This window comes from Mya arenaria, chromosome 11 (assembly GCF_026914265.1).
Source record: "Mya arenaria isolate MELC-2E11 chromosome 11, ASM2691426v1".
In the NCBI taxonomy this organism is placed as follows: Eukaryota; Metazoa; Mollusca; class Bivalvia; order Myida; family Myidae; genus Mya; species Mya arenaria.
This window is the reverse complement of record NC_069132.1, coordinates 51295092-51313131: the sequence shown is the minus strand read 5'-3', so window position 1 is coordinate 51313131 and position 18040 is coordinate 51295092. Positions and strand designations below refer to the sequence as shown.

The 18040-nt window shown below is 33.6% G+C and overlaps 1 protein-coding gene across 5 annotated transcripts in view; it reads left to right on the top strand.

Moving 5' to 3' along the window:
- The window catches only part of LOC128209615 (serine/threonine-protein kinase Nek9-like), a 32119-nt gene that overhangs the window by 568 nt on the left and 13511 nt on the right, over positions 1–18040 (top strand). For all 5 annotated transcript variants that reach the window (XM_052913717.1, XM_052913721.1, XM_052913720.1 and 2 more), the window contains exons 2-19: positions 141–318; positions 728–780; positions 1629–1699; positions 2274–2379; positions 3308–3357; positions 3607–3688; positions 5150–5254; positions 6059–6120; positions 7052–7169; positions 8539–8676; positions 9313–9457; positions 10040–10237; positions 10954–11000; positions 11205–11366; positions 11701–11806; positions 13074–13235; positions 14820–14993; positions 15588–15638. In XM_052913717.1, coding sequence (XP_052769677.1) covers positions 141–318; positions 728–780; positions 1629–1699; positions 2274–2379; positions 3308–3357; positions 3607–3688; positions 5150–5254; positions 6059–6120; positions 7052–7169; positions 8539–8676; positions 9313–9457; positions 10040–10237; positions 10954–11000; positions 11205–11366; positions 11701–11806; positions 13074–13235; positions 14820–14993; positions 15588–15638 — 2008 coding nt within the window. The remainder of the gene's footprint in view (positions 1–140; positions 319–727; positions 781–1628; positions 1700–2273; positions 2380–3307; positions 3358–3606; positions 3689–5149; positions 5255–6058; positions 6121–7051; positions 7170–8538; positions 8677–9312; positions 9458–10039; positions 10238–10953; positions 11001–11204; positions 11367–11700; positions 11807–13073; positions 13236–14819; positions 14994–15587; positions 15639–18040) is intronic.

Below are 18040 nucleotides of genomic sequence, written 5' to 3'. Positions count from 1 at the left end.
GGATATCTATTTATCACACTCGGGTTCAAAAGATGTCTCCTTTTTCAACTGTCAGTCAAGAGCGTAAAATGGGACTTCTTTTACGTGTGAGCATAGGGAACCCTCTTTATTGATTTTTTTTTCCTGATTTATACATTTAGGATAACAGTCTAGTGGTATGGAAGGAGATTAACATGGCGAGACTCGGGGAGAAGGAGTGCCGAGATGCCAACAATGAGATAGATATTCTCTTCCTGCTCAACCATGCTAACATCGTCACATACTACAACCATTTCATGGATGGCAGCACATTGCTCATTGAGCTTGAGTATGCTAATGGTACGATTGATAAAACATACTTGTTTGTCATATTATTCATTACTGTATAAATAAATGGTAAATTATAAATTACATATGCAATGAGGCCACAATTAATAAATGTATTGTTCAGCTCACTCACAAAAATACCTACAATTTTTAGCTAGCCTATCTGGTGGTTATGTGTTTTTTTTTCATTTAGTTACAGTAGATTTGCAGCCAACAAACTAAATGTGGCCTAATTTAAGTTTTTGGAGAATTTTATCAGTTTTCATGGCTATTTCATGGCTACTTCATGGCTATTTCTTTGTTAAAAAATATATGTAAGGTTATAATGCACATTCAACTAACTGAACAAATATCTTTGATAGTTGGTTTGTGAAACCTGTATTAAAAGCTTATTTTGATGCTTTATAATATTTCATTTAAGGTGGCACACTGTCTGATAAGATTGATCAACAGGAGCAGCCCTTTGAAGAAGAGGTAATTCAGTCTTTCTTTTTTCATGTCAGCTTTATATTTCAAGACATACTCTAAATGTCCTATTAGACGTGCTCTTCTTTTTAAGAACTTGATGCACTGAATTAGAACATTTTTTTAAAAAACTGGTTAATGCATGATCAGTCATGTCTAGAGTCATAAATATCAAGTTACGAAGTACTGACTTTGCTTATCACAATTACCAATTAGCTATCAGTATCTGCTACTGTCTAACTATATAAACCTCAGGTTATGTAAATCAATAAAATGGTTTACTTAAAACTGCACTCTCACAGATTTACCGTTTTGACTACTTTTTTATGTTTTGTCTTGGAATGAGCCAATTTTTATGGTAAATCTCTGCAAACCAGTGATAAAAGGCTGCTGACCAAAGATCAGATTACCGTTTTTCATATTTCGCTCAAAAAGTTATGTTTTATGGCTAAAACCGTTACTAACAGTTTAAGAAAAATGCATAAAACATCATTTTTGACCTTAAATATGAAAATCTGTGATCTGATATTTTGTCAGCAGTCTTATATCACTGGTTTCCATGTATTTTTGCATTAATTGGCCCTTTCCAGGACAAAATATAAAAAAAACTTGTCTAAACGTTCAATCCGTGAGGGTGCAGCTTTTACATGTGACATAAGGAGCCTGAGTAACAAATGCCGCCAATGTAATGCTTTTAATTGGAACAAATTGTATTGGGCATGTGCATCTAATATGATATTAACGGAATAATTTTAAATGGGTCCCAAAGGAAAAAAGGAATATAGGACTTGGTGTGCACAGCAAAATGAATCATTCTTAAAGTACAAGTCTGGAAATTCATAATATTTCACTTACAGGTCGTGAAGTGGTATTTGTTTCAACTGGCATCAGCTTTAGCCCACTGCCATGAAAATGGAATAATACACAGGTACATATATCATATTGGCCTTGTTTAGTATTGTTTTATTGCTTTTTTTATTTCTTTTAGCCTTGAGCAGCATATTATATTTATAAGTTAACTTCTTGCTTTTAATGTCTTATACTCAAATTTTTAAAACACAAATCAGTATTTTATTATTTCATGTGTCTTTAGCATAACTCTTTTGTTTAAACTTAAGTATTTAACAATGTTCGTGAAACAAGTTATTATAACATTATATAAGTCACTCTTTTTGGCACAATGTTAAATGAGACTGTGGTCTTGTGTTGTGGGGGAAACCGTAAAACGCGAAGGAAACCCACTTGTTCAGTTTGGTGACAACAAACCAAGAACACATATACCCAGACTGGAAATTGAATCAAGGATGCCTTGCTGAGAAGCAAGTGTGCTTACCACTCTGCCAACCAGACAACCAGCACTTTAGTTAATTTGTTTAGTGAAGAACAACATTTCTTTAATAATATTGATGTTGAAGTGAACTTTTATTGTCATACAGCCTATATAATTTTCATGGACATGGTTACATATACATTAACAAAACAGTTGTGTATTGTTTCTTCAGAGATGTGAAGTGTTTGAACATCTTCATGACAAAGTCTGATCTGTTGAAACTTGGGGACTTCGGAATCTCCAAAGTCCTGGAGTCCAAGTCGCAGCAAGCAGAGACAGTAAGTAGAGGAATGAAACGTAACAAGCAGAAATTGATCTGAAAGTTAATTTTTGAATTATCAGTGTGTTTTTGGCATTATGTCAAATACGGTATGTTTCACACAAAATACTTTTAATACTCATCACTCCATGAGAATCGTAGTTCTATTTTAGTAACAAGAAAATATGATGTCATATTGTTTGCCGATGTCATAGTTTCTATATTAAACCAAATAATGCTTGTCATACCCCAATTATTCATTATAATATAAATATTTACCATGTGTACACAATAATAAATGGTTAAATAATACCAAAGCCAGAGAACTAGATATACTTCATGAATGATGTGACATATTTCTACCATTGTTACTTTTTTGTATTGAAATGACATATAAAATAATTGTAAATCTCATCCACTATATTGTATTTTGATTCATGTTAAGCTAAGCCTTTTTCAATCAAACAATACCAGGCCCCAATATCACGAAAAATATCAAGTCAAATCTCAATTTCAGTCTCAACTCTTTTTATCAAATTACAGCACAATATGATTCAAAATTGTAAATGTTTTACCCTTTTTAAAATCGCATTCTCTCATTCATTATGTTGATTAAAAAATTGGTCAATATTTTATAGAAAAAAAAGAGAGCAAAAACTTTACTTGAGTCCAATTTACTATTTTTGAGTTTTACTCAAGTACATTTTGTGCTGTAGAAATATATATTTTTTTAGAATATTGAGCAATTATGTTAATCAACATAATGTATGAGAGAATGTGCTTTTAAAAATAGTAAAAGATTAGTAATTTTTAATAATGACATACTGTAATGTGGAAAAATGAGTTGAGACTGAGATTGAGATTTGACTGAAGTATTTTCCTGATATAGGGGCCAGAGGTATTATTCACTAGTATTGTTGTATATTAAACTTAAACGTTTTTTTTAGGTTGTTGGCACTCCGTTGTACATGTCTCCAGAGCTTATGAAAGGTGACAAGTAAGTTCAAACGTAAAATACTTATCACTATATATTGCCTTGAGTAAGATAAGTTTTCTAACCAATATTTTAATATGAGAGTTTTTGAGTTATAAAGGGCAACTATTTTACCTTTTTTGAAAATTATACCTTTTAACTGTACTGTATGTGTGTTTGTTACATAAATTAAGTAGTTAAGGCGTTGTTTGCTTTACTTTACATTTGACAAATGGTTGTATTTTTCATACATTACATCCATCTGTTTACCAGGTATGACTACAAGACAGACGTCTGGTCCCTCGGCTGTGTCCTCTCTGAGCTGCTCACATTATCAAGGACTTTCCTTGGGACTGTAAGTACAATGGGCTGTGTTCTCTCTGAACTGCTCACATTATCAAGGACTTTCCTTGGGACTGTAAGTACACTGGGCTGTGTTCTCTCTGAGCTGCTCACATTATCAAGAACTTTCCGTGGAACTGTAAGTACACTAAGCTGTGTTCTCTCTGAACTGCTCACATTATCAAGGACTTTCCTTGGAACTGTAAGTACACTGGACTGTGTTCTCTCTGAACTCTTCACATTATCAAGGACTTTCCTTGGAACTGTAAGTACACTGGACTTTGTTCTCTCTTAACTCTTCACATTATTAAGGACTTTCCTTGGGGCTGTAAGTACAATAGGCTGTGTTCTCTGAGCTGTTCACATTATCAAGGACTTTCCTTGGAACTGTGGTACACTGGGCTGTGTTCTCTCTGAACTGCTCACATTATCAAGGACTTTCCTTGGATCTGTAAGTACACTGAGCTGTGTTCTCTCTGAGCTGCTCACATTATCAAGGACTTTTCTTGGAACTGTAAGTACACTGGGCTGTGTTCTCTCTGAGCTGCTCACATTATCAAGGACTTTACTTGGAGCTGTAAGTACACTGAGCTGTGTTCTCTCTGAGCTGCTCACATTATCAAGAACTTTCCTTGGAATTGTAAGTACACTGAGCTGTGTTCTCTCTGAGCTGCTCACATTATCATGGACTTTCCTTGGAGCTGTAAGTACACTTGGCTGTGTTCTCTCTGAGCTGCTCACATTATCAAGGACTTTCCTTGGAGCTGTAAGTACACTGAGCTGTGTTCTCTCTGAGCTGCTCACATTATCAAGGACTTTCCTTGGAGCTGTACGTACACTGAGCTGTGTTCTCTCTGAGCTGCTCACATTATCAAGTACTTTTCTTGGAACTGTTAGTACACTGAGCTGTGTTCTCTCTGAGCTGCTCTTATGATCAAGGACTTTCCTTGGGGCTGTAAGTACACTGAGCTGTGTTCTCTCTGAGCTGCTCTCATGATCAAGGACTTCTCTTGGAACTGTAAGTACACTGAGCTGTGTTCTCTCTGAGCGGCTCACATTATCAAGTACTTTCTTTGGAACTGTAAGTACACTGAGCTGTGTTCTTTCTGAGCCGCTTACATTATCAAGGACTTTCCTTGGGGCTGTAAGTACACTGAGCTGTGTTCTCTCTGAGCTGCTCACATTATCAAGGACTTTCTTTGGAACTGTAAGTACACTGAGCTATGTTCTCTCTGAGCTGCTCACATTATCAAGTACTTTCTTTGGAACTGAAGTCCACGGTGCCAGTTCACTGTGAACAGCTAACATTACAACTGACTTTTCAACTGACTTTGTTTTCACTGAACTGACTTAACACAAAACTTAAAACTTTTTAAAACAATAGTTTGTTATGTAAAGTCAAAATCCAATAACAGTTGCAATATTATAACACATACTTGTAAATAATGCATACAATTGATGTTTTTCTTTGCAGAACAAACTTCAGCTAGCCTATGAGATTGTATGCGGCACACCTATTAGCATTGATGCCGCTTACTCCCCAGAGATCAGAAAACTGGTGGAGAAAATGCTCAAAAAGGTTGGTAATCTTCAAACAAATATACTGGTGTTAAAAAAATTGGATTCACAAATAGGCAAGCTCTCTCGTCAGTAGTCATTGCCAAAATTTCAACTTGACGAAATTTTGTAGAATGATGCATGGCTGTTGTTTTGGCCAAGGATTGCATCATACAAGCAAATCTAAAGTATCTCACAGTTGTTGAAGCAGAAAATATCTTAAAACTTTTATAGGCTAATAAATATTATCATATCTTTTCTGTAAAAAAAAGTAATTCAGAAATTAACGTCACTTGATTGTTATCATCCATTGTGACCCGTGGTGACAAATCATGCGTTTTCCTCACCCTGGTAATGTAATTTTTTGACGCCTGCTGACACCATACTATTATGGTTTCATTTAAAGCTGCACTCTCACAGATTGACAGATTAAACCCCCCTTTTTTTTTGTCTTTGAATGAGTCAATTTTTGCATAAATGTCTGGAAACCAGTCATATATATCTTTAATATGACAAAAGATCAGATCGCAGTTTTTCATATTTCCTTTCAAAAATTGATGTTTTATGGCTAAAAGTATTACTAACAATTTTAGAAAAATTAGTGTTTCTGCAGTTTTTTCCAAACAATTGAGATCTGTTCTTTTGTTAGTTATATTAAATGACTGAATTGATGCCCAAATCAGCTGATTCTGAGACAAAAATGATAAGAAACGTCCAAACTGTCAATCTGTGAGAGTTTTGTACTTGCATCTAGTATAACTTTAGGCTTACAAGTAAATTGTGGCATTAGAAATGTATTCTCATTTTCGATGTTTTATTTTTTAAGGAGCAGCGAAGCCGTCCAACTGCACAAGAAATCATTGACAGTGATGTTTTAAAGGAAAGGCTGTATGTTGAAATTTAAGACTTTATTTTTCTGGAAAATCTTGATGAAAATTACTTTCTTACATGATATACTGGATAAAATGATATATACAGTATTTGTAGAATTTGTTGAGCAGATTTCGTCCAATTTAGGTAATCATAATCAAGAAATATAATAACTTCAATACATCTGCAAAATATATAAACTGTTACCTTATTTAGTTTTTAAAACCAGCCTTGGCAAGTTTAATATTAATTTTAGTAAATAAGTTTAATAATTTCTGTGTTCTATTGAATGATCAGTCTTCAAAATTAGACTTTTGTATGAACATGCCCAAATTCTTATATTATTGCTTGGCATCAAATTTTTGAACAAGCCCTGTTATATAAAATCCAGAATTTGAGCAAGCCCAGAAAACATTTAACCTGTTCAGGGCTTGTGGGCTTATGCTAATTTCGATCTGTGTCACTGAATGTGATATATTATATTATTTATACTAATTTGATGATTTCCATTATTTAATACATTATGCACGCACATTTTCAATGTTATTCATTTATGACTTCACATCATTAGTTATAACAATAGTTATATATTGAAAATATATTATATAAAATTATTGCATGATGGTGACATCATTTACGATAGTATAAAATATAACATTATTTAAGTTAGTTAAGGAGATGAGAGTGATCTAGAGGTATAGGTGTCCGCCCCTTACCCAAGAGGTTGTAGGTTTGATCCCAACTAGGGGTACTTTCTCATGACCTCTCAAAAAGGACACAGTACTGGTTTCTGCCCAGGAAACAGACTCATGAGTGATTCTATAAGCTCAGCTTCCATCACAATCAAGCTAAAATAAATTAGAATATACTAAGTCAGTTAAGAATTATCAAAATTGAAGTGATGAGGAATTTAATGATATCTCACTACAAAGTCCAATATATCTTAAAGTGTATATGAGAGACGGGTATATGAGCTGAACACTGGATCCAGGCGGGCGAGAATCCTGACCTCTGTCTCGGTCTCGGAACAAACTGTGGTACCAGTGGTCAAGTCAAAAGTCACAGAGGTATGTGGATGATTAAGGACGTGTTTGTTGGATATAAAATAGTTTTGGTTTTATATTGGCTTCACAAACTGTGTATTTGTTATGACAGTTTCAAATGTTATGAAAACCAATTTTATCATTTGTTTTACGAAAACTGAAACTGTTTTTTTTGAAACTGTCAAAACTGACTCTGGATGCAGTTTCGTTCCATCTGAAAACCAGTTCACTTTGAAAAAAACAATACATGGTGGACAGTGATGCAACACAAAACACCAGTTAGTTAAAAGCGGCAAACAACCATCTGCTGTATCATAATTTTGAAGAAATTTAGAAGTAATGGCTACATGCAGAAACTACGCCATGTTATTGAAGCAGAACACAGAACCATTCATTTGTTACTCAGAGCAAATTTTTCAAATCGGGTTCCCAAAGGGCCGAAACTTAGAAACAAAAACTTAAACAAGTTTGGTATCAACAAAACAAAAACGCCCTAAGAGGGTAACAGATATTAAAACAAGGCTTTGAACGAAGGGCTATTCCAGTAAAACATATAACCCTTGGGGGGAAGGCAATTATTTTCTCAGTATATGGGTGGGTGTCTTTTTTAGCCAAGTTGGACCCCAAAAGGGTAAATTTGTTCTATGGGGGTGGGGGTGGTATAATTTATAATTGCCTTACCCGGGTGGTTATATGTTTGAATGGAATAGCCGTAAGACACCTTTGATCTTATTTTAGCAATTTAACGCAAATAATCTCTATAAAATTTTCATTTAAGGATTTATGATAGACATGAAGTAATCTTTGTACAGTTCAAATAATGCCTGGCACAACTTTCTCATAATGTCTAATGTGTAAATTTTCATTTAACAAAAATAACTTCCTCCAACTTGATTTTGAATAATAATAAATACTCTTTCATTACTATCTAAAAGGTATCTCCTTTAAAATTCTCGAAAACTCTTTGAAATGAGAATGTTACTCAAAGAGCTGATTGTTAAGGACTTTGTTAAGGTTAACAACATGATTCACCGCATCGTTGTTAACTTGTAAACGTGAAATATATGATAATGTGCTTACATATTTAAATATAAATGAATACAGCTGAAATATTTGTCCCAAATCTTTGTAAGAAATACAGCTGATTAAAAGTGTATCAATTAAACATCCAGAGCAGTATCTATTTCAAAGTTAACACTGATGATGTTAACAAAGTTGTTAACTTAAATAAAGATTTGAACAATCTACCCATTATTTATATGAACACACAAATAGTGTGCAGAGCTTGATTCTGTTATAAGGGACTTAAAGTTGTAGGAGAAACAAGGGCCCAGTGGTCAACCAGTCACATTCACTTTATTGCTTTATTAACAATTGTTAACTTTTCCTACAGGTTTACCAGTGGGGAGGTGGACGTATGACGCCCCAGAAACAGGACATTTTTGTGAAGGGCCGCAGTGCTGCCCAGGTGTCCGCAGGTCACAGTCACTTTGCTGTTGTTACCATGGAGAAAGAACTCTATACATGGGCTGTACGTATTCTTACTGACCATAGGGGACAGTATCAGTGTATAGTATACATAGGCTAAGAAAAAAGAAAAAGTTTGCTTCTCTCCCCTGTGTTACTTACTCAGTGTTCTTATTCCTTCAACTTTTAAGGGAATGGGGGTGGGGCCCTTTGGTAGTGGAAAATAGTTTTGTCTAGGCAAAAGGGGAAATTCTAACATGATTCATTAAATTAATGTTCAACTTGTTTTCAAACCTACCAACATATTCATGAATTGCATTTTATTGCTACATTTGCGAAATGTTTAGAGCTCAATGCTCGTCAAATTTAAAAAAAATAAATATTCTTTTTGTCAAGGGTTTTTTTACCTGGGAAGGGGAAATATATTTGCTTATTTAGGAGGGGAATGGTGCCGAATTTTGGCCCAAAAAAGAACCAAAAAAACCCCACTGAAAACAGTAGTTTGTCCATGTAAAAGAATAAATGGAATCACTTGTGAAAAATCATGGCTGAGCCGCATACTGCATGAATGCAGGAAAATTGAGAATCAATCCTTAATTAAAAAACAGTTGAACCTCAACTTCAAATTGGTCATAGCCCACAACTAGCAATGCTAACCATTGACATTATCTAACTATTTTTAAATTTGTTTTTCTGGCAGAATGTGCAGGGAGGGAGTAAGATAGTTGGGCAGTTGGGCCACGGTAACACAGCCTCCTACAAGACCCCGAAGAAAGTAGAAGCATTTGAAGGGGTGGGGATTGTACAGGCAGAGTGTGGGGAAGATTTCACTGTCTGTCTAACTGGTAAGTAAAGCTGTGTTATACTGTAAGGTTTATAGAATTATTAGCTTAATGCCTCATACAAGACCCCAAATAAAGTCCAAGCATATAATACGGAGGGATGGGATCATGCAAGCAGAGTGTGGGGAAGATTTCACTGTCTAACAGGTGAGTATAGCTGTGTTATACTGTATAGTTTATAGAATTGTAGCTTTATGTCTTATACAAGACCCCAAATAAAGTCCAAGCATATGATATGGAGGGATGGGATCATGCAGGCCGAGTGAGGGGATTATTTTAACATTTGTCTTACTGGTGGGTATCTGTGTTTTCCGCTAAGGTTTATTGGGCAGATATATTGCAGGCAAGGTGGATTTCATGGTCTGTCTTACTAATGAGTTCTTTGAGCATTAATGTCATTAGGTTACATGGAAAACAAAATTATATATCATCTGGAATTAAATATTTTTCAAAAAACGATTTGTCTTCTTGACATTTCAGGATGCGAATACAGGTATTTTTGAGAATAAAAGTGGGTGTGATCGAAATAAAGCAAGCATACAAGTATATCCAACCTGATTACTGCAAGAAATTAACTTTTTTCAGATGAAGGTCAGGTATACACATTCGGTTCCAACTTCTACGGTTGTCTTGGAATGGAGACAGATAGTGATGAGGTTACCTCCCCTGTGTGTGTGGAGACATTTGCAAACCTCCCAGTACAGGAGATCATATGTGGGGACAACCATGTTGTTGCCTTGACCAAGAACGGAGATGTGTATACATGGGGCTGTGGAGAATTTGGTATGGAATGAAATTAAGATGGTCATTTTATCAGCTTCTTAATCTAGTCTGGTTACCTGGTAGGGGTTATGAGGTGCACTTTCAGAAACTGTATTTAAGTTTAGGTAAATAAAACATGGTTTACTTGCATTTTTGGAAAAATAATCAATAATCAATTTTTAGCTCGCCTCTTTTTAAGAAATGTTCGAATGATTGTCTTAGCCTTAGCTAAGCTTTGGTGTTGCTTTCGTTGTTGCAGTATTAATGAAAACAGATTAAGCAGTAAGTCATAAGACTTTTTATATTTTCACATGAATTTATAAGATCATAACTCTAGCTGAAGGGATTTTCAAGTTGTGCCCCTTGATAATTGGAAAAAGTTATGCAAGAGCTCTTATTGACCATAACTCTTAACTTAACATTCATGGTAATTGACCAGTTGCAAAAGCAATTACTTGTTGAGATCATTTGGCGAGGTTTTTTAGTTAATCCACTTGGCAATGCAAACATGTGCTTTTATATAGATTCTTTGATTGACAACTGGTTGATTACATGAAACTTTTACAAATAATATAAGTGACAATGTGTACATGCGTAGGAATGCCAAATATGAACATACAGGCGAGCATCTGCTTTGCTCATTAGCATTTTTTCAAATTTGAATGACGATTAGCATTATGTATATAACATGATAAGATTCGATTTTTTTGTACTAAAACCACTCGATATGTCAATAGGTCGGCTTGGACAAGGGTCTGAGGATGATTGCACAGTTCCACAAAAGGTAAACATGTGAGAGAGTGTAAATTCGATCTTTTGATGACAGATGTTTTAATATTGACATAAGCATTTTCCTCACATTTCACATAACTTTTTGGGTGTCTGAACCCTTTAAAAATGTAGGAAATTTTAATCATTGGTAACATTTGAAAATATTACCCAGAAGGAGTTCAAAATCTGCTTTAACCCAGAATTCTTTATCCCTTAGGTCAGTTTTCCATCCACCCATCACATAAAGCATGTGTACGCGGGCTCGGAGAGTACATTTCTGCTCACCCAGTCTGGGCGCGTGTTAGCAGCGGGAAGTAATGAGCACAACAAACTCGGCTTCAACGCCAACATCTATGGCATTAAGAAGCATAAACCGAAGGTATGCTGGACTTTTATTTCATATTCCACGGTTTTCAGAACTCGTGGACTAATAAGAGTTTTTTCTTTGTTGAGAAGTCTCAAGAAAGATGTTACGAAGTTAGAAAAATTATCTTTAGACATTTCATCATAGAGAATTAATTAGTGGCAGAGTTTCATTATATACCTTAGGGTATTTTTAAATTAATTTGTGAATCAAGATACCATATATACTACTTACGTGCTGTTTTCTTTTGAGGTGTTTGAAACTTCCTTATTCCCCCCCCCACACTTATTATAGGTTTGCTGCCTAAACTATCAAAGGAATTAGATTTCATTGTTATATCTTTCCCCAGGTGTATGACATTCCGTGTAAGCTTCACTTTGCCCTGGTGCGACCTTTAATGAGGCTGAATGTTCAAACAATAGCAGCCGGAAACAACCATTCAGCGGTTATTGACAGTAAGTAAACAAAGTAAAGAACAACATAAAAAATAATGGATATTTTTCTGACATCTTTGCCCTTGTTACGACCACTTATTAGACTAGTTGATCTAACAAGAGCGGTCAGAAACATCCATTTAGCAGTTACTGACAGTTGGTACACAAAGTAAATTTCAACATAAAAATGTATGGATACTTTTCTGAAATATTTGCCCTTGTAACAACCACTTATGAAACTTGATGATCCAACAAGAGCGTTCAGAAACAACCATTCAGCAGTTATTGACAGTAAGTAAAAAAAGCAAAGAACAACATAAAAAATAATTGATATTTTTATGAAATCTTTGCCTTTGGTAAGGACAATGATGAGACTAGTGATTGAACAAGTGCGGTCAGAAACAACCATTCAGAAGTGATTGACAGGAAGTGAACAAGGCAACTTTTAAAGCATTAGAAAAACTTCCCCTGAATATATGTATACTTTTCTGAAGAAATTTCCCACCCCAGCCCACTTATACTGTAAGGCAAATGTTCTTACAAGAGATGCCGTAAACAACCATTCAATAATGATTGACAGTATGTAATGTTATGGCCGTCATTGTAGGTTCATGTACAGTGTTGAAGACTACTTCAAGGGCTTCAGCACATAACAGATGGAGCTCTTCTATCTTTATATGGAGTAACAACTGTCTTGTGCTAAACTGATGATTAAACAGAAAAGGAATAGAATAGTGTTTTATTTTACTTCTTTGACTATCGTACTGTATAAAATCGCTCCAAAGTGCTCCAGACTTTCCTTCAGGCCTATGTAATGGCATGGCCTCAATTTCTCAAAAATATCAAGCTAAATTTCTTACATGAACTTAATTTAACATAACCAAAACTACTTGAATGGGATTATGTAGGATAAACATCCTTTCAAAGACTAAAAATTCTTAAACAGGAGAGTTTAACACAATTTATATTTATTTTCAACACCGCCAAAAGAATAGCATTTCAAGATTTATACTAACATAATCTCTAAAAGGAGAGTATTTCAACATTTATACTAAAGAATCTCTAAAATGAGAGTATACGAATGGAATACATAGTTCATAATAAACACAAAGAGTGTGCTGAGCCTTTATCATTTTTGTTTTATTAGGTTGTTTGAGAAATTGAGGCTAGTGCTTCATTAATGATTTTTAACAGACTGGTTACCTCTTGCAGACATGGTTTGTCTCAACAGTTTCAATTGAGTTAGATGATTTCGGACTCATGTTTAATAACGATGATTATTTTCCAGTCTGTGGGCACCTGCACACGTTTGGTTGTAATAAAAATGGCCAACTTGGTTCTGGAGATTTCAAATCACACTCGGGTATCTGCCGTGTCTCAAACGCCCTGGCTAACCATCGGGTAGAAAAGGTCACGTGCGGGGATGGATTCACCGTGGCTTCTACTAGTGGTAGGAACTTGTTTGTATGGCATAAAAAATAAATATATTTGTTTCTGGTTTTCCCGACCTACCCTAATTTTTTGCCCCAACCCTATAAGTTTTTTAATGCCATCAGAAATATATATTTTCATTTGTTTGATTTTAATCAATTAAAGGTTTAGGGGTAGGTAGGAATTAAAAACAAAATGAAAACCTATTCAAGGCTAAAAATGTTGGTGAGGAAATGACAAATAATTTATTTATTCATTGTGGCCTCCCGTATAATTTTATGTCCTATTAGATATGCAGGTCATGATTGCTTTTTGAGGACCCTGGGCACTAAAAAAAATTCTTTTTACCCATTTAGCTACTGTTTAAAATCACCTAAATTTAAGTCAAGGACATAAAATAATGACCAATATTAGTGGACTGTATACATACCCTGTAGTTTAGGTCAATAAAATGGTCCAGTGAACACATGGTTTCAAAATATAAATACACAACTTTTGATCATTTTATCGCATTGTCATTGTGTACAAGTTTATACATGTATGTCAGTGGATGCGCATCTTTCAGGGCATGCATGTTTAATAGGACGTTTACGGTAATTTTGCCAATGTCAGACAAACAATATGATTTAGTAATCAGGAATATAAAAGTATAAAAGTGTAAAATTGTAAGGAATGAAATTGGTTTTGTCTGGTGACGGCGTAAACCTTCAGAATATTTTAGCAAAAATTGTTCTGAGAAAGTTATTAATATACAATATTATATTATCGAGGAAAGCATTTCTGTCAAAACTAATAAATATTACCAAGTGATAGGTGTACAATTTAAATAATTTATTTAGTAACTTTTAGGAGAGAATAAATATTGAGAAATTTATATTTAGTGATAAAAATTCATCTAAATAATATCAGCTTCTGAAAAACTGAAAAAAATACTACTATGGCATTTTTAGCATTTTTTTTAAATACTAAACAACCTAAACAACAATAACATCCAGGATTTGTCAGAGCTTTGCCATTGCCTTGCACAAACTTTCATAAAGGCAGGCCAGAACTTCATTTTTTTTTTAAATGAGCTTGGTACACCAAAAGAGAAAATAAGCTTGTATGTAACAAGTCCTATATTTTTTACTTAACAATTTATAGAGTTATTTCCCTTTGACTGTGAAAAATCTTTGGCTCCCATTTTCAGTCATCTTGTTAAAAAAAATTGTTCAATTTAAAGATGCGCTTTTACTCCCAAATAAGATGAACTACATTTAATACAAATGTTTTAATATACATTAAAGGGTGAATGCATATCGAAAATAATGATTCTTATTAAAGAAACCGAGTTTATTTTTAAATAAAGGTGAAGAAAACACAGTATTTCTACCGTATGAGACGATAGTAGATAACAGTTAATTTTTTAGCACTCACCAATCATTTAATATTTTTGCATTTTCAGCCATTAAATACACAGTTTCAATCTTGTTACCAGTAATTAATATTTTCCATAAATGCATTATTTACTTAGTAGTTAAAGGCTTATCACTCAAAATTTATGTTTTTAATAAAAGTGTATGTATTGATTTTGAATAAGAGAGTCAATTTAATGTTTTTTCAGACAATTACGTGTACGCCTGGGGTGATGGAGAGAATGGACGGCTGGGTTTTGGCCCAATTGAACTTGGGAAAGGGCCAAACAAGAAGTCTGTTTCCCTGCCACGCCCCATATTTGGTTCCCTGCACATTGTGCCCCATCTGTCAGCTAGACACTGGCACACCATCCTTATTGCTGGTAAAATGTTTTCACATTTCATGTTTAGGGTATTAAAATGTTTTTTATCAAATCATTTGTTTTTAGAGTTGCTAGAATATAATTTTATCAAAGACAAATGTACAAATGCATCCCTAAATGTCATGTTACACTTTTACCTTTTAATTAATTTTCCCCAAACTTTTTTGTTTTTTTCTTAAATAACCTAGTGAGTCATAATTCATTATAGGATATTTTTCTATACTTCAGATTTGTTGGTTTGAGATATATTTTTCAAATCTTTTTGGCGCCAAACATTTTAATTAAGTGTATATACTTGACTATTCTCTGTTACATTAATGTGAAATCTGCGGTGTCCTAGGCTGTTACATTTTTTGTAATCACCACAACGCCGAAAGGGCTTACTTAAACATTTCTCCAAATCCTTATCACACATACATACTGGCAATTATTATCCATTGAATAAGGTGGCAACCCCTGGCTCTGTTGCATATTTACAGTTATGGCGCCGAAATCGCTAAAAATTGCTTATTGATTTTAAACTTCTTTGTCAACCTTATCATCGAAAAATTTCAGCTCAATGTTTTTAACAAATTGTTTTATTTACTTTTACAGAAAAGGTTTTAAACGAGAAAACCCTGAGAACAAGGTGTTCAATGCCTAAGAGTAAGTATTCAGTTGTTTACAATGTTAGCTCTAAAGTTGCACTCTCACAGATTGAATGTTTTGACATTTTTTTTATTTTTTGTCTATGAATGAGCCAATTTTTGAGTTAATATCTGCAAACCAATGATATAAGACTGCTGACTAAAGATCAGATTGCAGATTTTCATATTTCCATTCGAAAAATGTTTTATGACTAAAACCGTTACTAATAGTTTAAGAAAAATGCATAAAACTTTATATTTTAACTTAGATATGAAAAATATGAAAATCTGTGATATGATTTTTTTGACAGCAGTCTTATATGGCTGTTTTCCATGCATTTTCGCATAATTTGGCTCGTTCCAATACAAAAAATAAAAAAGTTGTCAAAACAGTAAACCTGTAGAGTGCAGCTTTAATATAATATTTCCATTCGTCTAGTCTTTTGTCTAGGTGAAACTTGACATTTTTTTGTATAACACGCAAGGAAATATGATGTCATTGTTTATTTCAATACTGCGCTCCGATTGGATTAGTGCTACATCATTAAACCAATGATATATGACATTACAAAAATCAGCTGTTCTCTTAAACAAACGTATGCTGTCAATTACATTTCTTTAAGAATAAATACTCAATTGCACTAATGCAGAAGTTAGTAGGACAAGCCAGCAAATGACCAAAAAGTGCTAGGACGTTTCATGGAATTTACTTGTGTGCCTGAATACTGTATTCATACAGCATAAACCCCAGAAAAAATGCTGTCAATCCTTAATTGAAACTTAAAAAATTAGAATATATATATATATATATATATATATATATATATATATATATATATATATATATATATATATATATATATATATATATATATATATATATAATAGCCCTAATTTTATACGCTGGATAATAGTGCTTCTTGCCACATGAATCATGTCACGTACAAGTAAATAAAATTTCATGTAATTATGAGCATAATTATGTTCGTGACCTATTAGTGTTATGAAAGCACTGTTTTTCTTTAAATAAGGATATTTTGTTATCTCCATCATTTTCTAAGGGAAATGAGGTTAATTACGACTTCGTGAATTCAGTTTTTATGGTTGTTTACAATAGTTTACATTCCAATTAAGCAAGAATAACCTTCCATTGTAATTATGTAAAAAAAAATGCGGAGAAAAAGTACTTTTTAAGTACTCATTGTTATTTTCCGGGAAATCTTCTTCCGCAGTACCGGTAATTATTCTAATAATACGGTTTAGCTTAAAGCAACATTGGTTTAGATTTTTAGATTAATTGAATATACTTCTAAGGATTTTTTTCTCCAACATTAATTATCCCTCTCGCTTTTGTTATTAATTAACCCACCAATTTCCCATAAGACTCTCATTTCGTTACAATCATTTTATGGCGGCTGGTTTTCTTTTCTAAAGGGTAAATTTCTTAGAACTTGATATTTTGTAATGAATTTATCATCATTATCCATTATTAAATTTGATTTACTCAGGCTCAAAAGCCAGATTAATAATAATGATATTTTTCTTAAACTGACTACAATTATAAAGCGCAATTATCTGGACTAACGGTAGTCCAGTTTAATTCGAAACTTCAGGTCACTGACATCAGAAAGACATTAGACACAAACTTCTCCTTAATAATTTCTGTTATTCTCGATAGCTCGATTCTTGAGCGCTGTTGAATTTCATTTTTTTTTAAATTTCATCTAAGATTCGAATATCATCATATCCACAAGCTTTTGTCTATTTTATTGACTTATATTATTCTTAGAAATTTGTTTATTATTTTTCCTTAACAAATTAGTTTGACTCAAGTCTGATATATAAATTTTCCTTAACAGATTAGTTTGACTCAAAGATTCTTATACATAACAAAAATCAATCTCATTAAAATCTTATCGTGACGTTCACTTCATTTCATTATGCGAAGTCCTCAGATCCACATAGCGTAACATCGTGAAGCGTGTATTGGGGATCTGATTTTAATGAGATTGAACAAAAATATATGATAGATCCTCCACAATTTTTTTTCTTTAAAATGTGAATGTAGAGTACATATATTTTCGTTAACAAGCACCTTAGTACATTATATTGTACTATAACAACTTGTTTGTAGTTTTTCTTAATGTTAGAAGTCTTTATGTCATTTAGAAATGAATAATGATTCTTGTACCTTCTTAGAAATGTAAATGTAGCCCTTTAATTAAAAATTACTGTACCCACTACCCAAGTTATCAAAATTATACACAACAGCAAAGCATGATTTTGTAAAATTCAATCACGAGGGCTTGTGGGTGAAGTAAGTGTTTTGTACCATGTTGTGAAGGTCAATGTTCAATAACTATTGTGAGGGTCAATATGTATTTTTATCACCAATCAAGTAATGGCTTGGTTAAGCTCCGC